Source organism: Littorina saxatilis, linkage group LG1, assembly GCF_037325665.1.
Source record: "Littorina saxatilis isolate snail1 linkage group LG1, US_GU_Lsax_2.0, whole genome shotgun sequence".
NCBI lineage: Eukaryota > Metazoa > Mollusca > Gastropoda > Littorinimorpha > Littorinidae > Littorina > Littorina saxatilis.
The window spans coordinates 26,792,678-26,815,582 of record NC_090245.1 but is presented as its reverse complement, the minus strand read 5'-3'; the positions used below and the strand labels follow the sequence as shown (position 1 = coordinate 26,815,582).

The 22,905-nt window shown below is 40.4% G+C and overlaps 1 protein-coding gene across 2 annotated transcripts in view; it reads left to right on the top strand.

The window, feature by feature from the left end:
• The window catches only part of LOC138965731 (CD109 antigen-like), a 47,310-nt gene that overhangs the window by 2,034 nt on the left and 22,371 nt on the right, over positions 1 to 22,905 (top strand). For both annotated transcript variants that reach the window (XM_070337897.1, XM_070337898.1), the window contains exons 3-22: positions 2,736 to 2,925; positions 7,040 to 7,208; positions 7,623 to 7,693; positions 8,111 to 8,165; positions 8,888 to 8,961; positions 10,455 to 10,494; positions 10,748 to 10,835; positions 11,954 to 12,179; positions 12,918 to 13,160; positions 13,588 to 13,773; positions 14,540 to 14,653; positions 15,195 to 15,257; positions 15,992 to 16,180; positions 17,036 to 17,185; positions 18,187 to 18,324; positions 18,703 to 18,751; positions 19,084 to 19,212; positions 20,026 to 20,134; positions 21,209 to 21,326; positions 22,122 to 22,241. In XM_070337897.1, coding sequence (XP_070193998.1) covers positions 2,736 to 2,925; positions 7,040 to 7,208; positions 7,623 to 7,693; positions 8,111 to 8,165; positions 8,888 to 8,961; positions 10,455 to 10,494; positions 10,748 to 10,835; positions 11,954 to 12,179; positions 12,918 to 13,160; positions 13,588 to 13,773; positions 14,540 to 14,653; positions 15,195 to 15,257; positions 15,992 to 16,180; positions 17,036 to 17,185; positions 18,187 to 18,324; positions 18,703 to 18,751; positions 19,084 to 19,212; positions 20,026 to 20,134; positions 21,209 to 21,326; positions 22,122 to 22,241 — 2,521 coding nt within the window. The remainder of the gene's footprint in view (positions 1 to 2,735; positions 2,926 to 7,039; positions 7,209 to 7,622; positions 7,694 to 8,110; positions 8,166 to 8,887; positions 8,962 to 10,454; positions 10,495 to 10,747; positions 10,836 to 11,953; positions 12,180 to 12,917; positions 13,161 to 13,587; positions 13,774 to 14,539; positions 14,654 to 15,194; positions 15,258 to 15,991; positions 16,181 to 17,035; positions 17,186 to 18,186; positions 18,325 to 18,702; positions 18,752 to 19,083; positions 19,213 to 20,025; positions 20,135 to 21,208; positions 21,327 to 22,121; positions 22,242 to 22,905) is intronic.

Here is a 22,905-nt window from a genome sequence, read left to right as displayed (position 1 = left end):
GTTCATTTTGATCATACTTAAATCTGTGAAAGAGTAGACACATTTGTATTTCTGAAAGAATTAACAATGTGATCAACTGAAAGTATGGCATTTTATCTGAGGCAGTGCGGTACAGAAGCAGAAAATCTTGCAGTTGCTTCCGTATTCGATAAGATCAATTCGCACAACTGTCCTTATTTCTACCGGTGAGAGTTATCTTTAGGTTTAGGTTGACCAAGCGATCAGGTCCTAAGTGTTCCAGATAAGTTAAAGGAGGGAAGGTCATGTCCTAAGAGGGGTCAAGAGGCCCTTTGAACAGATTTTTCTTCAGTGTAGCTTGTCCTGAGATAACCTCTATCTGTTAACATACAGTGGAGCCCCCCTTTTAAGACCCTCCATTTTAAGACCCTCCTTTCTTAGACTTTCTGTTCTTATGATTTCTATTTTCCCCCTTTTTATTAAGATTTAAGGTGGTCGTCTACATTTTTGCTTTTTTTTCAATAATCTTATGGTTAGATTTTGATACAAAATTATGTCAAATGATGAATGAACCATGGGGAAAAAAGTTACAGAAAAAAATATATGTAAAAGATTTTATTTTTGGGTAGTGTGACTCACGCTTCCAATATTTAGTTTTCTGTTTGCTGAGAACATGTGCTTTGCCTAAAAATACTGACCAATCAAATTCATGTCACTATGCTAATAGCCACGCCCAAACAAGTGCAGCAACAGTTTGACACTGGAGCGCTGTCCACGCTTTTTTTTAAACGCACGAAATGCACGGGATTTGAGAGGAGTTTTGCGCTTGGCATTTTCCAAATAAGGATATCCTACTATGAGTACTACGCTGGAATACTACAATGAATTTTCAAACGGCTACACTGGCTTCGTCTTTCCTGATCGAAAGGGGGTGTATGAATTGTTGATATTTGTAGATAATAGACTCTGCATTTTAATGGTCAAATGGCGATTTCGGTATAAAAATGTAGACAAGGACCTTTAAGGCTCCCTTCTTTTAAGGCCTGATTTTCTCAGATTTTTTGAGGTCTTAAATGGGGGTTCCACTGTAGTTGAACATGAAAGTGCCCCAGGCAGTTTTTTTTCTTGCACTTCAAACAAAAAAACACCTGTATTTTGGAATTATGAAAGGCCATACAAATCAATTTTGCAGTGGGAATGATGCTGCCTTACTTTTTTACTTACTGGAAGTCAAAGTACACATGTAAACTTTAAAAATTATATAATTTTTTCTGCCTATAAACAGCAACTTAAAGAAGGCGCAGGAGGTAACTGGTTAGATTTTATATATATTTCTTTATAATGCATTTGAAAGTACGATCATTGAGAATGTTCTCTTGGTAAAGGTTCATATATACCATAAAATCCCTAGCAAACGCCCACCCCCCACTTTTGGCCAAAAGTTGTGCAGAGGGGTCACTACCTAGTAAACGCCCACCCCGGTTTTTTGTTTTTTAAATTAGTTTTAAGACGGTCGGCCTCCTTTATCTACGATATGTGCACATTCATAATGATTGTGTGCGTGTATATGTGTGTGTGTGTGTGTGTAAAAGTGAACAATTTACGTCTCATTAACAAAGAAAACATGTATTCTTACACAAACTGTTACCCTAAAAGCCACGCATCTCCACACTTTTTGGGCATCGTTTTGTGAGAAAAGCTTGTATCAACATTCATTGAAGCGTGACGGCTTCATCTGACCACGAATTCTCAATTTCTTACCAGAAACCCACTTCTGGCATCACAAAGATTCATAAAATATTGGAATTTGATTTTGTGATTTTTTAATTCAGTTCTTTTCGTTTTTCTCAAAACAACAAAAATGACGATACGAGGTTTGGTTTGAACACCGACGTAACGTTCAACCATGCCGAAGCAGACATCCTATACAGTGACATACAAACTGAAAGCCCTGAGATATCTTGAAAACGAAGCTGCAGGCTATGTTTCGGTATGTGCCCGCGAGTTTTCTGTTGACAAAAAAAGAATGAGGGAGTGGAGGGAACACAGAGACATAACAAAACAGCAATACGGGAAAGAAAAGGAAAAACGAAAGTTGTCACTTAGATCTCAAGAAGTTGACCAAGGTGTGATGAAATACTTGGCAGAGGATTTCTAAACAAGAGAAGAAACTGAATTGTGCTGAACTTATTCTAAGAATGAGAAGAATCAAGGTCACGTGTGTTCTTCTTTTTTTTTCTTTTTTTATATCACAGAATGTTGATCTTTATTTGTTTAAACAAGCGGTGTGTTTATTTTTCATTAGAATTGCATAAATCACATGGTTGTATTTTTTTTTCTCGTGAAAATGTGATGACACTTTATCTTGCAAAGGGGTGTATACCTAGCAAACGCCCACCCCCTACTTTTACCCGAAATCTGTGCGGAGGGGAGGTGGGCGTTTGCTAGGGATTTTACGGTATATATATGTAGATGTGTTTTATTTTTTAATTTCGCTTTTTTTTTTCTAACGAAAACGTTTCCTAATCATTAGAATTTGCATATTTTCTGATTCTTCTTTTATCATAAATAAAATTCATTTCTTTCAGTACTTGTACATGTACAGTGGAACCCCCCTTTTAAGACTCCCTCCTTTTTAAGACCTTGGTTTTTGAGATTTTCTGGTCATAACATCTGTGAATTTACCTCCATTTTAAGACCTGATTTTCTCAAATTTTGGAGGTCTTAAAAAGGGGGTTCCACTGTATAACATTAAATATTTTATTTGAAATGCACAGGCAATACATGGTGCTGGTGCCAAGAAGGGTCCGACCTAACCAAGTGATTCAAGCCTTCGTGTCAATCCTGCGCATGGAGTACGACAGCGAGTTTGTCAACGTGCGCATTTCCATCGTCAGGGATAATGTGGAATACACTGGTGCCAGTCTCCGCTTTGATCGCGCGTCCAGCAGATTGATGCAGCTGCAGGTTTGTCAACTGCGCTTTATAATATTAATAATAATGAACACTTATTAATCGCCCCTTCTCACTGGAGCTAACGGCGATTTACAAAAGCAAACAGTACACACACATACTTAATAAATTGCAGTCATGTGAATAAGCCTACTAGTGGGGCTCCTATGTTGCAAAATCATTCAAATCATGCAACAAACACCAAATTAAGCAAATATGAAGAGTTTTATGTGCTTAACAAAACCTGATACAGAGCCATCGCGAAAAATAAAAAAATGGGTAGTTTTTAAACAATTTTTCAAAATGGCCGCCAGTGTAAACGGTTGGGTATGTTAGGCATATTTCACTTCATGTGATTAACAGCAAATTTGGCGTAAATGGACATTTGCTTTTGCTTAACAAAACCTGATACAGAGCCACCGTGAAAAAATTAAGAAATCAGTAGTTTTTTTACAATTTTCAAAATGGCCGCCAATAAAAGGGTATTTAGGCATTTTTGATGCTACAAGACATTCTCTTGCAATAGAAACTAACACAAACACATTTTTAAACAAAACAATACATGTATTGTTGGTGCAGAGAATGATTGGACGGTGTGGGTGGCAGGGTTGAAGAATTTGTGGATTACCTAAACTGTGCAAAAATAAATATATTGCACCAATTTTCATACCAAAACGAAAACATTCATTCCTGTGCTGTTATATTCAATGTATGCTATTGAGGGCACTCAACTTGGCTAACTGGAACACTTTTAAGATAAAAGGTGGCCTTTACATGGGTTATTTGACCGCCGCCCAAATAAGGATACCCCCAAAATAAAACTGATAAAAATGTAATGTATCAACTCAAAAGTCGACTAAAATTCATAATCGCTGTATTTCGAAAACGTTGACTGTTCTCATGTGTTTACACAACTAGCACATTCCGGCAAGTGTCTATACTCAAAAGAAACTTTGGCAGTACTTGAAACAACCATCTGTCATATATACATGCGAAGTCAAAAATATGTGGGATGTAAGTCAACAAACCTGTGGCAGTTTTTAAAATATTATTTCGTGAAGATTTGAAAGTGTACTCAAACGGTTGAACTACGCCTCGTGCGTAGACACACATTCCTGAAAGTTTCAACGCAACCCACTTGGTCATTGCTAAAATACATGGATTTTAGTTGACTTGGGTATCCCTCAAATTTGACACATAAACATCTCATCCGTGAGATCGACACATACATCAGTAAGTACAATGGCACAACACTAGAAATATGCAAGATGGCGAAATAAAACAACCTGTTCTGGATGGATAATCAAGTTGACTTTCTCTTCGTATACAACAGTGACCCAGTTGTGCCTCAGGAATTGTCGTCGGCTTTTTAAAAGGTACCCGAAGTTTTTGTCACATCTCTAGCTCTTTGTCACGTCTAGGGTATCCTTATTTTGACGGCGTAAATGATGATGTTAAAAAAAAATGTGCCAGATAGCGAAGATGCGAGCCTTTAATGGCATAGACAGTTTGAATAAAATGACACAGGAATAAAAGTTTGAGTTGGGGTATGAAAATGGGTGCAATAATATTTTTGCACAGTTTAGATGCTGACAGTTTTCACAGGCATGCAAGCACATTTGCAGAGAGCTGTGCTCTGCAGTCCTTCTTAGCAGCATTTGCAGCGTTTTGTTGTACAGCTCTTCTTGCAGGCACACCTCATGAGTTCTCGGCACACGCTGGATACCCCTTGAAAGCTCGTCCAGAATGACTCCCACTTTCCAGCCTTGAACTGCCAGCCCACAGAGTTTGGAAGTCTAATAGGTAGATGGCTCTTCTCAATCTCATGTCCTGCAGCAGCACCTCACTTGTAAGGGGATTATGGTCAATTTGGCAGCTCTTTTTACTGAAGAGGTACCGTCTAGCACTGTTTACACCCAGTACGTTGCTGGTTTTGTCCTACAAATGTACACCAAAAAGCTCTTGTGCTGCCCTGTCAGTGGTACTCAGCTTACAAAGAGGAGCAGACAACCTGAAGAAAGTTTGAGTGACGTCTTCAAATGCTTGCCATACTTCCCAAGCCTTCTGATTCCCCAATACCATTGAAGAACGACATAGTGCCACAGCCTGTAAGGCTATGCAAAATGGGCAGACAGGGTGACTTCTCTTGGCCAATGGCTTTGGCAATGTGGCGATACACTTCACGAGCAGAAAAAAACGCAACACAGCTGGAATGAGAAGCAGACTGTCTGGCCTCCTCTACATCCATGGTGCAGGAAATCAGCCTGTGGTACCCTTCACACAAAAGATGAAAAGTGACATTTTTATTTGAATGTATTTGAATAATGTTTACTATCTCAGAGAGTCGGTCAAAGCCGGGTTAGCAAGTCTTCACACAACAGACCAAAATGAAAGAAAATTGTATTTCATGAATTCGTATAATTCTTACTGTTTCAGGTTAAAAAACAAACAAACACAGTTTCCAGTGACCCAACTGATTCTGGAATCTTTCTGACCGCTACATTTATTCGCTTCAAACAGTCGCTAACAGAATGTTGACCATAGTGAGGGTTCGTACGTTAAACCCATCAAATTCACAGAGGTCGCTTACAAATGATGTGCAAACATGTTCCAATTAATACAAATAAAATAAAAAAATCTTACTGTTAAGATGTATTAGGTAACAAACCTTGATACAGTAGTACTAGTGAAATCGGCTCCCTTCTGTGGCACCGGAATAAATGCAGAACGCTTGTTCCCAGGAACCGGCATGTGGTGTAACTCTTGTATATATCCTGTAAAAATAAAATTCACACCAATGCACGGTCAACTTAAAATAAGCAAAAGGATGAGAAACAAGCAACAAACCAAAATTGTAAAACTCAAAGAGCGGTACCTCTTCATTTTTCAAAACCACTTATCTCATTTGATTAGCATACACTGTATGCTTTTGTCTGTTACCTACCGTCTTTGAAAGTTTGATCACAACACTGTAAAGACATGGGGAGTAGAGTGTTTTTATCTCCAGCTGGTCATCCTACTATCTGGCCTACCCTCACTCAGTTTTTGACTCTACCCCTCCCCACCTTATGGAAGTCCTTAACGTAGGCAGGACTAATCATTTATCATACCATGAACAATCTCTTTCTCCTCGCCTTTTATTCAAAGTTCGTTTAATCTGTTTAAAATCACCAGCGTGGCGATCATGATTTCCTTACTTGTAATCAACAGATAGATCTAGATCTATCAGCATCACAATCCAGCTGATGAGCTATTGCAAGATTACTCTGCATTTCAGCGCTTCACCCGATGAATAACAGACCCCAGGGGAGAATTAAACAGTAAAATGATGTGACATTGGTGAATGGATGCGTATTCTTGAAAACTTACCTTCAGAAACGTTGTTTTCGCTCAAATCAAAACACGCAATGTTGCGGAGGCCGCCATCTTGAATTTTCATGCTGCGGATATATAAAATTCTAAAAACGATCAAATTAAATACCAGAACACAAAAATACCCATAAGAGTATTTATGTCATGCATGTGTTATCAGCAGACAACTTCTGGTGCATGGTAAACCATTGAATTTTACATTTGCTGAGTTGGGAATATTTACTGCTGAGCGCTTTTGGTACGAATTTCGTCTGCTGTAAATGCAGCCTTTTATTCCCTATCAAAGACAAAAAAACCGATTTCTGAAGTGGCTCTGTATCTGAAATCCCTTAAATAATTATAAGGAACAATACCACAAAGTATGATGTTTGTTGCAAGATGTGAATGATTTATGAGTGCGTCTGCAACATACGAGCCCCGCTATACTGTGTAACAGACTATCCATGCAACATAACACTTATGGTTTAAGACATCATGTTTGTATTTGTCTGTGTGCAAGAAAAGCCCATTCTAGCAGTAGCAGCTTAAATGTAGACCCTTCTTTTTGGTGTTCTTATAGATACAACTATTCAGTCTGAGGCGTAGCAGCTTTTTTTTAAAGCATTTAAGGGGATTTGGTGAAAAGAAAAGTTGCTCACAATATGATTGGCTCTGTTGATATGTCTTCACAGATGCTATGTAATTGTAAGTTTTGGTAAGCTCATTTTTATCTTTGGCTCATAATCGTTTTGCTAATTTTGTATGCTCCTTTTTTCAGATGCCTTCAAACGCTCAGTTTGGAAACTACCGCCTGCGTGTTGAGGGAACCCTAGACAAGGAAAACACAGGCAACATTTTTCAGAATGAGACAGACATTGAATTCAGTGCCAAGCAGGCCTCCCTCTTCATTCAGATGAGTCAGCCTATCTACCGCCAGGAACAGACAGGTATAGCTGATGACTTTTTTTAATTATCTTTTCACCTCTCTTTTTATCTTCAGCTGTCTCTCCCCCTCTCATCCCACCCTTCCTTGGGTCACCCCTGCCACCCTCTTCCACCTTCTCTGTGTGTTTGTCCTTCTCTGTTTCTCTCTCTCTCTCTCTCTCTCTCTCTCTCTCTCTCTCTCTCTCTCTCTTATCTATTATCTTATGCTTATCTATTACCCTTGATAATAAAGATTTTGTCTTGTCTTGTCTCTCTCTCTCTCTCTCTCTCTTTCTCTCTCTCTCTCTCTCTCTCTCTCTCTCTCTCTCTCTCTCTCTCTCTCTCTTTCCACTTTCATCTAATCCTTTTGATTTTGTCAGAGATTAATTTTGTGCATGAGGTTGATTTTGTGAATAACATTTATTTTCTCTTAACAGTGAACTTCCGAGTCGTTCCAATCCAACCCAACATGATGCCAAACTATGGCAGTATGACCATCTACGTTGAGGTAAGTTTTAGTGTGTGTCTGTTTTTGAAAATAATTTTAAAAAACACACAAAAAAACACCACAGTACGGAAATAAAACAAAAAAGAACGAAAATGATGTAACCCGAGCAATCCCACAAAATCCTGAAACAAAATCTTTTAAAGCATTTTGACAAACACACCACATAGCTTGATTGAAGAAAATGAATCGTATAATGACTAGTTAATATATTTAAAAATATTTTATGTATTTTGAAATAGTTTTGTCTGGTTCTTAGGCTTTGTCAGGTAAATATTTGCTAGGTACCAGCTCCATATGTGGCTAGGGTAACAAAAGAAGGGTGAAAAAGGTTTTTACTATTTTCAATTCAATAATACAGTAGAATTAAGTTAGCGGTGGCATAAGCACCTTTTCACAGACACTCAATATCATTTGCAGGATCCCACAGGTATTCCTGTGCGACGTTGGCTTGGTCTTCAAACCAATGCTGGAGGTAAGTCCAGATGAACTCCCCTTTTAAGATCTCAACAAATCTGAGTAAATCAGGTCTTAAAAGGGAGGGAATCTTTAAATGGAGGTGAATTTACACAGGTTATGAACAAAAAATCTGAAAAAGCTCAGTCTTATTAAGAGGGGAGGGGGTGGGGGGCTTAAATGGGGGATTCCACTGTACATGAGCTGGCATGAAATTGTCAGTGCTCCAGAAATTACCAGACTGTATGATTTTGCATCCTTTTTTCAACAATGATAAGGGGGGGGGGGGGGGCTGTTTTCAAGATTTTTGGGCTTTTTGAAATTGTTTTTATGTATTTAGTATTTTTTGCAATTTCATGATCAGATTTTATATTACAGTTTTGATTTCTCTTGTTTGCTTTAGCAATTGCTGGAATGGCTCATGCACCTGGATATGTATCATGTTTAGTGTGAAAAATGCGTATTAATGATAAGTAAACACATTGCTTTGGGGAGAAGGGGTCTTCAACATACCTTTCACTTCTTTATACTCTTTCCATCGTTATAATTAAACTTTTCAAGAATATGTTTGCACCCGTTTCTCCTTTGAATTAAATCAAAATCACAAGTAAATAAAAAGATCCAGCCCATTTTGATCCATGTCAATGTGTCCCAGAAGCACGATGAGTAATCAAATTTGTGTTGACAGTGTGTTTTGTCACAATTACCCAGCACATAGTCTTAAATTACCATTTGTTTCAGGTTTTGTCAGCCAGAAATTTGAATTAGCTGACCAGCCAAACTTCGGTACATGGAATATCAGAGTGGATGCTTTCGTGAGTATCGCCTGCTAATATATCTTTGATATTTATTTTCTTTTTAGATAGAGCTTTTTTGTTTAACTGTGGGTGTATTAATTTATAAAATGTTGCTTAACTTAGTGGGTTTTAATTTAAGGAGATGCTAGGAGAGTCATGCTGTAGTGAGTTGCATTTACTTTATATCTTTTTCCCTGTAACTGTATCATCATTTCATTAAAAGTCAAGGATGCATGTGTGTGATGATGAATTGAGTAAAAAAGCACTCTTGACAGGAGTGTAGCATGTTGCTCTGTTTAACACTTTCGCGACGGGAGGTGACTATATTAGTAATAGCGCTGCAACGCCCACGGACGGGAAGTGACTATTTTAGTATTAGACATACAAGGTACACGACTCGTGATTGCTTCCCGGTTTTTGAAGCTTGCAGTAAATTGAGTTGTTTCCCTTGACGCACTTGGTGTGCCCTTCCGCCATATGTAAAATTAGCCTGATTTGTGTGGTTTTTTCGAGAAAAAAAATGAATCGAAGGCGAGCCTTGTCACGGGAGGAGATTCTCCGGATGTTGGATCTTGAGGACCCTGTAGATCATGATTCCGACGTGTTGTTTTCGCCTCAAGAAAGCGATAATAGCAGTGATATTGAGGAAGAAACAGTCTTGTTGTTGCTGCTAGTATGAGTCGGCAAACTACACGTCTTAGGGTGGTACTGCATGAATCTTCGAATGTGTAGTTGCAAGGGGGGCGTGGAAGCACTGATAACAATGGATGGCTGGAGCCTAATCCTTTTGGAAATGTTCATAGGTGTACAGTTGGGACTTTGTTGTGAAAATGTGACTTATATTCAATATGGATTACCTAGACATCATTTGGTGAGTGTCACAGTTTTGTTTCATTTGAGTCAGGATGCTGTGAGTGAATGCGGGATTTGCTTGTTTTTTTCTTTGTACTGTCTCCTTATTTCTGTGTAGAATTTTAACAATATTTCAGCTAATTCATAGGTTTTACACCTTGTTTGGTTATAAAATTATTTATAATACTTTCTGTTAAAAAATAACTTAAAAAAGCAGTGGAAAAGAAAACACACACAAAAAAACGTTAAAAAACACAAATTATCCCCCTTTCACCCCCCCTTTGCTAAAACAAATCGCGTGACAAACTTATAAATAGCACGACTGAACTGGGCATCCATTTTTTAATTAGTACACAAAATTTGGTGGTGATTGGACTTAATTCAAGCTTGCTAGACAGATTTCTTTACAGTTACTGTTTTTTGGGAAGTTTCTTGGTGGCAAGCTTGGGCAGGCAGGACGTTAACGCCGTGGCAATGCTAGTCACAATAGTGTTAAACGCAAGGGGAACTGACAAGGTTATTTAAAGGAAAAAAAAAATGTACACCACTTCCTTACATGTTATTTGTGACATAGGTTAAACAAAAACAACAAACAAACAAAAATATAAATGTGTATTGTTAAGTGCTAGTCTGTACCTCTTGTGTTATTTCTTCAACAGGGCCACACATACAGACAGCCCTTCCAGGTGGAAGACTTTTGTAAGTATTTAATTTTGTCTACATTTCTTTAATGGATAATATACATTTTCTGGCTGACTAATTTTTGTTGTAACGGTTACATGTTCACCAAATTGCTTGACCAATCTTTTTCCAGCCCAAGAACACTAGAAAAAAATGATTTTAGTTGTACTTGTAGTTTTGGTTTCTACCTTTTTTCTAGTTTTTAAATGTAGGTTTATATGTTTCACCGTCAAGCTTTATTTACGAGGATACGATTTCATGTGGATTTCAGGGGAACCTCGCTTTGACGTGAATGTAACAGTGCCGCCATACCTTCTGGAAAACTCAACTACTATCATCAGGGGCGTAATGCTGGCTAAGTAAGACTTCCTGTTTTATACCTGCTTTTGATGATTGGTTGATTTTGCAATGTGTACTGTGATTTTGTATGACTGTGTTTCCTGCATCTGACTGGTTCGATGATCTAGCCTTCTATTTTGGGACAGGGGAGTGTCTGCGTTGTCATGATAGTGTCACTGTGTTCATTTCCTCTCAGGATTATTCTGAAATGATTTTCACTACTTTGATGTCATTTCTGGGAAGTTATTATAGTCTAAGAGTTGCTTGTGCAGAAGTGTGATTTGCACATGTGGCAGGGTGACGCAGTAGTTCCCCTTTCACAACAGCTCCTCTGCACTGACAGAGTTGTCTACCAGCCTTCAGCATGGGCTATTTTTAGGAGCCATACGTTTCTTGGGTGTCAATCAGACAGCACACCTGTCAGATGTGGAGAGCTGTTTATGATAGGGTGTGGCTGCTGTTGTCTCCTGGTATGCTCTTGCTAACCTTTGCGTTGATATCAGGGGCGGATCAGTTCATTTTATGGGGGGGGTTTCCAAAAGTATATTGTGAAGATATGGGTGTGAAGGCGAAGCGCCTAGCTTGCTAGGGGGTCCGGGGGCATGCCCCCCCCCCCCCCCGGAAAATTTTGAAAAAAAGGATGCAAAATGGTGCAATCTGGTGCATTCTGAGGATGATCATTACCAGTTTCAGGCAGCAGATTTTGTCACTGATTAATACCCCAAAAATTGAAACTCAACTCAAAAAAACACAAAAAATTATTTTTATTTTTTGGCTGGGGGGGGGGGGGGGTCCGGAAACCCCAGAACCCCCCCCCCTCATCCGCCCCTGGACATAGCAGTTTTTATAGGACTATTTGTTGAGGCCGAACACACTCTTTTTTGACTTGTTTTGCCTCCAAATGTGATTCAAGTGTTTTGTACAACAGCACTGGTTTCCTTTCTTCTTCTTCTTTTTCTTCTTCTTCTTCTTCTTCATCTTCTGCGTTCATGGGCTGAAACTCCCATGTACACTTGTGTTTTTGTTGGGTTTTACGTGTATAACAGTTTTTACCCCGCCATTTAAGCAGCCATGTGCTGCTTTCAGGGGTTTTCCTTTCTGATTCGTGCACTTTTCATTCTTTTCATCTATGCCACAGTCACACGAGTGGACGTCCGTGCAAAGGTAACGCCACCATCACAGTGTTCTTCCGTCCTCGCGAGGAAGTGTGGAACCAGACCAAGGGATGGGAGCGGCCCTTTTACAATGGAATGATGCCCAACCGCAACCCCAACCTGGGCCCTCCGGAGTACAAGCCCATTGCTGACATACCCGTCATGGACTACTACATGTACCTGCAGTATGACTACTGGTTTGTCGACTATGTGAGTATAGTGAATGTGGGTTTTTTTTTTAAATTTTTAAGGGGTATTAATTTAAATGGGTTGTAAATTTACTTCAAATTCAAGGCACAGTCCTTCCTATGTGAAATTTTTGTTAAAGGGGTATTTAAATTGGTTGTTAATTTACCAAAAGGCACAGGCCTTCCTGTATGAAAAATGTGGCTCAACATCTTAGATCTGTCAAGGCTTTTGCATAGGATAAGACCATCCCTCTACCTGGCTGGACACACCTAGTTTTGAAGGGTACACAAATTACAGCCGGTTGGAACCTGAATCACTGAATTTTGTTCAGGCCTAAACAATGTGTTACTTGTGTGCTTCTTTGAAATATAAGCACTATGCTTTTCATTGATCTCTTTCCCATTAAAACGGTACGAAGAATGCAGACTCTGTTTTAACTTGCTGTGTCTGTTTTTTCATGCACCAGTACTGTAATTTGTCATGTTGAGATAGTCAAGTTAGCTGAACTGGGATATTGTACTACGTTGCAAGCCCCTGGAGCAATTTTTTGATTAGTGCTTTTGTGAACAAGAAACAATTAACAAGTGGCTCTATCCCATCTCCCCCCCCCCCCCCCCCCCCCCCTTTTCCCCGGCGCGATATAACCTTCGTGGTTGAAAACGACGTTAAACACCAAATAAAGAAAGAAAGAAAGCTGAACTGGGAACGCAGACGAAGAAAAAGTAGCTTGACTTTACTTGACTTCCTTCTTTTGTGCAGTATGATGGTCGCATAGACTTTGAGTACCCCAAGGAGAAGCTGTTTGACCTGGCTCGGCGATCTGGAGAGTATGGCAAACTGGTGGATAGCAGCGTCTACTTTTGGTTGAACGTCACTGACTGGTATTCCGGAATGAACCGCACCGGTTGGGCCGGAACCATCATGGCCAGTTCGGAGGTCCAGCTGCAGTGGGTGGGTGAACCGGTCAGAACCTTCAAACCAAGGTCCACCATGAAAGTCCAGGTAAGTTCTTTGATGCTGGGTGGATTTGGGGGGAGGGGAGCGAGTTTTCCGGCTTGGATGTCGGTTAAAGTGTTGTTTGGTTGTCATTTTTGTTAGCTTTTATGTGGGTTTTCAGCTTTTAGGGTGTGGGTATTGTTTTGTTTGGTCTTGTGGGTTTTTTTGGAGGTGGGGGAGTCATTTTGGTCGTTTTTTATTTATTCTTTTCTTTCTTTCTTTTTGTACTTTAAGATTGCCCAGTTACTGGTGAAAGGAGAGTTTGTTTATAACTCAGTTGTTCCTAGCTTATCCACGGTCAACCTCACCAAAGCAGAGGATTAGTATCAGTTCATTAGATTATCTCAATTCCGTCTGTATAAAAGAAAATGGCACGCCTGCAAAGTAATTATAACAGTTCATCAGGTCATCCCTATTATTTAATCTTGTGCAGATTGCGGTGTCCATGGCGGACGGCACACCTGTGCGGGATAGCACGAAATTCGTCACCCTGTCTGAGAGGATCGCAGGCAGTACAACCAGTGGTACTCAGGGAAACCCACAGACACGCACCCCAGTCAACGGAATTGTGGAGTTTGAAATATACCTCCCGTCAAACGCGCAGACAATGACACTGACGGTGAGTGTCTTATGGAACAAAAACGATAAAACATTCTTATATAAAGCTATTCACTGAACAAGAAATGGTCTCATTGTGTTTTACAGACGTACAAAATATTTATTAGACATTAAAATTCAACATTGCATACTTGAAAGTATTCCAGTCAATCATGGACCAACTGTGAATTGTTTCGCACATAAAGATGGGGTATCGTTCACCATCTCTGTAAGGCACAGGAGTGTTTACCTGTCTTTGTGATGAGTATTTCACTGGAGAAGAAGAATGGTGCATGAAAGTGATGCTGTGCTGAGTTTGCAATGGGCATAAGAATGCTTTAACTGTTTGCATATACAGTGAAACCTCTGTCTTAAAAAGTCAAGAAAGCTGAGAAAATGAGGTCCTATACTGGAGGGCATCTTAAATATAGGTAAATTGACAGACTTTATGAAGAGAAAAATCTTTAGAAACAAGATCTTGAAAGAGAGCGGGTCTAAATCTAAATAACAAAGTGACTGTGGTGAGAGGGACAAAGTTGAAAAACAAAATAATTCTGTACCTTAAAACGGAGGGTCTGATAGAGAGGTTTTGCTGTACCTTCAGAACGTTTTGCTGGGTGCATAAAGGTTTTTATGGGGGGAGGGGGCACATAGCAAATATTTTGTTCCATATTGGAATACTTTTGGCCATAATTTTGTGTCTGTTCTGCATCAAACAATGGCGGGCTTGGTACATACAACAATGACTATGTGTTTGTTTGACTAATTTCTACTTGTGACGTTGGCAGGCTTCCTATAACAATGACTATCTGAGCACGAAGCTGATAGAAATGAAAGCTTCTCGCTACTACTCTCCCTCCAACAGCTACATCACCATCACCACCTCCACCGACCATGCCAAGGTAAACATGGCCTTTCCTATATTGCTCTCACTGATTATTTTATGCTTTATTTCTATGACAGTAGAACCTCTGCAGGGTTCAGTCTACCAATGCGCTTTCGGCACATTAAATCTAAAAAATGGACCGTAAGTGTTTATTTTAGCGACTCAAGGGGCGTATCAAGAATATGTTCCATTGGGCCATTATTGTCTCTGACATCAGCACACATTCACGCATGAACACAGTCATGCATTCATGCATGCACACACGCATGCACGCGCGCGCGCACACACACACACACACACACACACACACATGTTGCCATGCACACACACACACTTACACACACACACACACACACACACACACACACACACACACACACACACACACACACACACACACACAGTTTCGACTGATAAATGTTACTGTTATAATTTTAAGATGTCTTGTTTCACATTTGCCTGTAATTCAGCAATACAACATCTTTGGTTATTTGTGTGCATTCGTTGTTTTATTTTCCTGAATGTAAATGTACTTATGACTAATTTGTGTGTTACAGGTGAACGAATACATGATCTTCCATGTCAAAACCAGCCACTTCATTCCACGTATCTACTACCAGGTTTGTGTTGGTGCTATTTGTATGTAACTTTAATGACATTTCTCTGTGATAAAAAAAGTACAGTATGTAAAATTCACTTCAGAACATATTATTAGATAAAGTGAAAGCAGCCTAAAATCTCCTGGGAAAGAGCAGAGCGTTGAACTTAGATATCTGTTTCTTCTCTTTCCACACACACAAAAAATCACCTGGGATGTTAAACGTCATTTAGAGCTTAGTGTTGTGCTGAATGTGTCGCAGCTACTGTACACTGAGTGTCTCTGTGAATTGATCGGCAGTGACCCGATTAAGCCCTGAGTGACGTTCACTGACACCACTGAGTGAATCTCATACAGTCGCTCTTCTTTCAGTATGCCACATCACTTCCATGTGGTTAATTCGGGCCTATGCCAATGGATCATAAGTTTTGTGTTTATTTGGTTCAACTTTTCTCTTGTCATGGCTGGTAGCCACTGTGTCACTGTCAACAGTCACTGTGCAGCTGTTATCACTGCACTGAGTTTCACTGTGGAACGTCAACACATGATCTCATCAATGCTGAATACTGTGTGCCTACTTGCTGAACAGACCTTTCTTTCCATGTCCTGGTGTGATTTTAGTGGTGACAGCATGTGTCACTTGCTTGGCAATTAAGTCCTAACTCCACTCTAATTCCTCTTTTGACATTGCATTATCTGACACTAACATATCTGCAGTCTTGATTCTTACAAATTATTACTCCCCTTTGTGTACAGGTGGTTGCCCAGGGCAACATCATCATTGGAGACGAGCTGGAGATGACGTCCAAGCAGAAGACGTTTGCTGTGGCACTCTCCCGAGAGATGGTACCCATTGCTCGCATTGTGGTATACTACCTGCGTCAGCCTGAGGAGATTGTCACCGATGTTCTGAACTTCTTCGTCAATGGAACTCGCCAGAACCAGGTGTGTGGGATTGGTCTTGGTCAGTGGACAGAGATAAACATGTTAGACATGTCACCTCAGGTGGAAGACAGTGTCTTGAATCTGGGACTGTTTATTGCCGGTGAATGGATAACAGAGATGTGTTATGGGAAGGAGCAGGCAGTGTCTGCATGAATGTGTAACTCCAGTAGAACCTTTTTTTGTTTTGTTTTTGAGGATGAAAGTCGCTTGTTATTGGCTCAGGTGCCAAGAGACTTGTTCGCCATAACTCTCGCTTACTCTATTACACATGTGGTATGCATTTAGAGCGCTTACTTCCCTTTGTTTATCAGATCTAGTAGAACCCGTTTATAATGACCAACAAACGTGGTTGTTATGGACAAGTGGTTGCTACGGAAAAGTGAATTATGTAGAGAGAAAAAAGTCTGTGGGGTGGTTGTATTATGTAGGTGGTGGTTATCGAGTGATGGTCAACGAGGCAGGGTCTACTCTACTCTCCACATGAGCAAAACAAAAATATGTCTTTGCAAATTGTGTCATGTCTGCCATTTACTTATTAGTTTTTGAAGTGGAGGAAAGAGCATTACTTACATTACTTACTTACTGCCCTGTTGGCATGTAGGGCAGCAGAGGAAAGAGCATAGGATAGTTGTATTACACAGTGTAATCGTCTGTACACATTTCAGTCAGTGCTGAGTTTTCTTTGGAGCCACCCATTTATAATTGCCCCTTGTACGTGTAGCATTAAAATTTTTCTTGACGTTTTAAGAGTTCAACGAGAAAGTGACAAATAATTCGCTCTCCTTACATGGGCAATGATATGACATGAATTTGAAAAGCTATTAATATTATGGTTTTAAATGTGTGTGCGTGCAGGTAAAACTGAGCATCAACAGAGGAAAGGACTTCAGTCGGGACACAGTGGAGTTTAATGCAGAGGCTGACCCAGGTTCCTACGTCGCCTTCAGTGGCATGCTGCTGGACCTCTACAGCCGTGGCCTCAACGACGGCATCACAGAAAACAGTGTAAGTTACATGCTGTCCCGTTTTGACGTGGAGTGCTTGATTTGATTTAAACTTCGATGGTAGTGTAACTAAGTGCACAAAACACTTAAATAGACATTTTTCAAAAATAACTGTGTCAGGATTTTCAGCTGTCTGGTAGAGTAAGAGCATGGTGAAGGTTGCAACAGGAGGAAAAAAGCACACATGCTAGTCTGTGTGTGAATGTGTATGTTTGTGTGTGTGTGTGTGTGTGTGTGTGAGTTTGTGTGTGTGTGTTTGTGAGTGAGTGCATTGGTGTCTGTGCATTTAGATGTATATATGTGTACAGCTTCCCGCAGTGGGGCACTGCGGTTATGAAATTAAAAGCCCCTCCTGTTTTTGGAACCGCAGGAGCTTTCTAGTTTGCTGTTAGGTAGATTTTTGGTTCCTCTTTCCTGTCATGCTCTCTTTTTCTTCATGAATTCTTTTCTTTTTTCTGCCTTCTTGCTCATTCACCTGTATTTTTTCCAAAAATCTCTTCTCTTGCCGCTTGTCTCGCGATTCATGTATAGTTTAATCTGTTAGTGTTCTGATGTAAGTCCAGCAGTAGATAGGTTAAGCCTATTTTAACATACTGGAAACTGGTAATCTTCCAGTAGGTATTAATTTAGTTTTACTAAAGCCTGCTGGGACACAAGTAATGGGTTAGTGCATTTGTAAACAGGAATCGCTTGACAAGTGGCCCCCTTCATCCCCCCCTTCCTCGTCCTGATATGGCTCTGCGTAGTCGGCTGGACGTTAAGCAACAAATAAACAAACAAACATGTGTACAGCTACGGCTGTGTGCATGCCTGTGTCATTTGTGTGACCTTTTTCACAACAAAGAAAAGGCCTTTGTTCAATGTACTTGTGTGCATGCACATAAAAGACACATTTTTACTTTATGAGACTGTCATGCGGAAGGATTTAAGTCTTAAAACAAGAAATCTCCTGCTATGTTAGTGTTGGTTTTCACCTTTGTGCTTGTCATCATTTGATTTCAGCTGATTGATGAACTCGCAACTTACGACGAGCCAGCAAACGGCACCTTCCGTCATCTTTGGAGAATCAGTGACACAGACTACGAGTACAAGTTCTTCCATGGGTCAGACTACGGCGTGGATGCCAACACAAGCTTCAGTGTGAGTTGTTCTTTGATCTGTTGTCAGTGTCTTGCTCTGATAGAAGTTTTTTTCCACAAAGTTCCTTATCAGTAGTAGACTCTTTTGCGATGGTAACTCATGCTATTTAAGACTTGCTGCTCTGTGTGTGTTTACACAAAAGTTCTAACATGTACAGGTTTTGACAGAAGTGTTTTAACAGTCGCTCGAGTATGTATAGTTTAAACAATGGTAACCGCTGAGGTTGGATATTTGAAAGGAAAGTTAGTTACAGAGCATTTTATGCCCATAAGATGTTATAGTCTGTATTTTGTAACACAGATGCAGATTAGTGCAGCGAATATAGAACTTGCTTTTCTGTGTGAAGCTCCTAAAATGAATTCTATTTTTATGTTGCAGAGTGCTGGTCTCTTGATTTTGACTGATGCAGAGTTGACAAGAGTTCGCAGTAAGTTGACTTTCTTGACAAAGAGTGATGTTGATGGCCCAATGATAACTGTGGTGCCTGGAGAGAAATTCTTAACATTTAAAAAAATGGAGCTTGCTTTCATTATAAAAATAACAAAACATGTCTTAATATTGTAATCAAAATTGTAATTGATTGATTTGAACATCGTTTGCAAAGATCTATTCTGTGTCTGTGTTGATCAGAGTAGCTGTTTAAATATTTACTACATTTATCCCAAGGATATTATGGTAACATAGAGCTATGCTCTGTTGGAGCAAATTAATTTAAAATATATAAACAAATTTAAATCAAATCTCATCTGGTCCAATCAGATGCCGAGCTGTGTGACCCAAGGCTGGACCAGTACCCTTGCTTAACGGGCGAGGGCCAGTGTTACACCAAGGAACAGCGCTGCAACGGCAAATTTGACGCCTGCACAGATGGAGGGGATGAATATGGATGCAAGTCTTTTTTTTCATTTTCATTTGCATTTTCATTTTCATTCCCATCGCTGGGAAATTTGGGTTGCTTCCTCCCAGTGGAAAGCTAGCAGCAACAGAGTCGCGTTTCCCAGGTGTGTGCGTGTCTAAGTGTAATCAGCCACCTGCATTTGTGGCAGAATGACCGAGGTCTTTTGCGTGCAACAGTGGTGACACGGGGTGGAACATGGATACCGTCTCAGAGTCTGCACGTAAAGTTGACCTGTGTCAGTCCTGGCCCGGATTCGAACCTGTGACCCTCGGATCACAAGTCCAGTGCTCTACCAACTGAGCTACCGGGCCCCAAGAAGACTCGTTAAAGAAATACACCCTACCATTAAGCCATTGACTAAACTATTTTCATGTATTCCATCTGTCTCTTTATTTAACTGTGTTTCTGTGTGAATGAGTAAGTTTTTTGTTTTGTTTTCACTACGCCAAGTTTCTGGTACAATGGGCGAGAAATGATTCTGTATTCTGTAAACTGGTTCTTTGTGTTAGAAGTGCTATTAAATTTGGTGTTTGCTTGGAGTAGTGGAATTATACTTAGAATTTACAAAACTAAGGCAGGATTTTAGATTTCTCTCTTCCCTTTCTTCTGCATGCACAAATGATGACCCCTGAAACTGAAGACTTGTGGTGAGAGAAAGTCTTCAAAATTATGTCATTGATTATTACACAAATGATGCCCGTCAGCTTAAAAAGTAGGCTCATTTTCTCTGTGTTGCTGAATACCATTGCCTGTAATGAGAATATTTATTATGACATCGTACTGCTCTTTTTTTCACTCTTCAGGTGGAGTAGAGGAGACGGGGCTGAAACACGCAAGTGCCATGGACCGCGTTAGTCGTGTCATGCGTTTCTATGACAACAGTTCCTGGGCGTGGCAGGAGATTTTTGTGAAGTAAGCTTGTGCAGTCTGTTGTTCTTTATCATTTTCAAAGGAAGTGTTGGTGTTTTGTTCTTGCTTTATTGGTGTGCAGGGGAGGGATAGCATTTTTTGGTCAAAGTTCTGAATCTGTACACTATTATGTTCAATAGCTTATATGTGGGCTGGGTGGCCGAGTGGAAACGCACTTGCGCTCAGAAGCGAGAGGTTGCAAGTTCGACCCTGGGTCAGGGCGTTAGCGATTTTCTCCCCCCTTTCCTAACCTAGGTGGTGGGTTCAAGTGCTAGTCTTTCGGATGAGACGGAAAAACCGAGGTCCCTTCGTGTACACTACATTGGGGTGTGCACGTTAAAGATCCCACGATTGACAAAAGGGTCTTTCCTGGCAAAATTGTATAGGCATAGATAAAAATGTTCACCAAAATACCCGTGTGACTTGGAATAATAGGCCGTGAAAAGTAGGATATGCGCCGAAATGGCTGCGATCTGCTGGCCGATGTGAATGCGTGATGTATTGTGTAAAAAAATTCCATCTCACACGGCATAAATAAATCCCTGCGCCTTGAATATGTGCGCGATATAAATTGCATAAAATAAAAATATAAATAAAAAAATAATAAATCCCTGCGCTTAGAACTGTACCCACGGAATACGCGCGATATAAGCCTCATATTGATTGATTGATTGATTGAATAGCAAAGAGAGGCAAGACAGAATGTTGATTCCCAAACTAAAAGGGTACAACACAAATCATCTGATTTACACAAAGAGCACCTTTGAATGCACTCCTATTGTCAAACACAAAACCACTTTGGTAAACACGGAATGTTGATTGCCAGCTTGAGAGGATACAGCACAAAACATCTGATTTGCAAACAAACCCTTCAGTGCACATGCACATGTCATGCACACATGTGTGAATGCACTCTCCTCATTTACATACACATACTCATGCAGGCGTGTGCGAAGGCCGTTACTCATTGTTTTGCTCATGCATGCACACAGAGTTTCCTGCCATCTGGATGTCGAAAATAATAGGCATCAAAATTGAGTATGATTTCAGAAATTCACATCTGTCTGTTTTGTGCAGGCCTGATGGACGGGTTGATTTCCGAGTGAACGTACCCAAGTACCCCTTGTCTTGGGTCATCAATGGTTTGTCCATCAGCCGTGACCTTGGTTTGGGTATCATGACGCGACCTATCAGAGTAAGTGGTTTTTGTCAATGGATGATATATAAGGAAAAGAACAGAAAAGAAGAAAAGAAACAAAATTGAAAAAGAAAAAGGAAGAACACCTGTGATTGGCTCTATTTTTCTTGTGGACCTGATCTTTTGTTAACTGCTCATGGGGGAAAAAAGAACCAAAAGGTTGAAGAGCAGAACAGCAGACAGATATTTTTGTCACCTGGGTGTTACCGTTTTGCTCCATATATCATGTGACGTAATATGTTCTCAGAGAAATTTGAGTTTTCACATCCCAAAGTCTTTCACTAGTGAAATGTTAGTATCTCTTGTGGATGAATAAGTGCATTGGCAGGCAGGCTTATTTGTGTCAAATGCAGTGCTCTGTTCACTCTATTTTACCGTCTTGCTCCATATATCAACTCGAAATATTACGTTCTTAGAGAAATTTGAGTTTTCACATCCCAAAGTCTTTCACTAGTAAATGTTAGTAGTATCTCTTGTGGATGAATAAATGCATTGGCAGGCAGGCAGGCTTATTTGTGTTAAACGCAGTTCTCAGAGAAATTTGAGTTTTCACATCCCAAAGTCTGTCACTAGTGAAATGTTTGTATCTCTTGTGGATGAATAAGTGCATTGGCAGACAGGCTTATTTGTGTTAAACGCAGTTCTCAGAGAAATTTGAGTTTTCACATCCCAAAGTCCATCACTAGTGAAATGTTTGTATCTCTTGTGGATGATTAAGTGGATTGGCAGGCAAGCAGGCTTATTTGTGCTAAATGCAGTTCTCTGTTCACTCTAAACATGCGTGTTTTGCAGTACGATGCTGCCCGATACATGTACATCCAAGTGGAACATCCAGAGATCATTGTGCGTGGAGAGCAGGTGGGGGTGAGAGTGACGGTCTTCAACTACTGGTATGACGACGATTATTTGGAGGTGAGATATTATCTGAGCTAGCTACTGGAAAGAGAGAGAGAGAGAGAGAGAGAGTTTTACATTACATGGAGAGATAGGGTGTGTGTGTGCATGCTTAGCTAGGGTGTGTGTGTGTGTTTGTGTGTGCTTAGCTAGGGTGTGTGTGTGTGTGTGCATGCTGAGATAGGGTGTGTGTGTGTGTGTGCTTAGCTAAGGTGTGTGTGTGTGTGTGTGTGCTTAGCTAGGGTGTGTGTGTGTGTGTGTGTGTGCATGCTGAGATAGGGTGTGTGTGTGTGTGTGTGCTTAGCTAGGGTGTGTGTGTGTGCATGCTGAGATAGGGTGTGTGTGTGTGTGTGTGCTTAGCTAGGGTGTGTGTGTGTGTGTGTGCTTAGCTAGGGTGTGTGTGTGTGTGTGCATGCTGAGATAGGGTGTGTGTGTGTGTGTGTGTGTGTGTGTGCTTAGCTAGGGTGTGTGTGTGTGTGTGCTTAGCTAGGGTGTGTGTGTGTGCATGCTGAGATAGGGTGTGTGTGTGTGTGCATGCTGAGATAGGGTGTGTGTGTGTGTGTGTGTGTGTGCTTAGCTAGGGTGTGTGTGTGTGTGTGTGTGTGCTTAGCTAGGGTGTGTGTGTGTGTGTGTGCATGCTGAGATAGGGTGTGTGTGTGTGTGTGTGTGTGTGCTTAGCTAG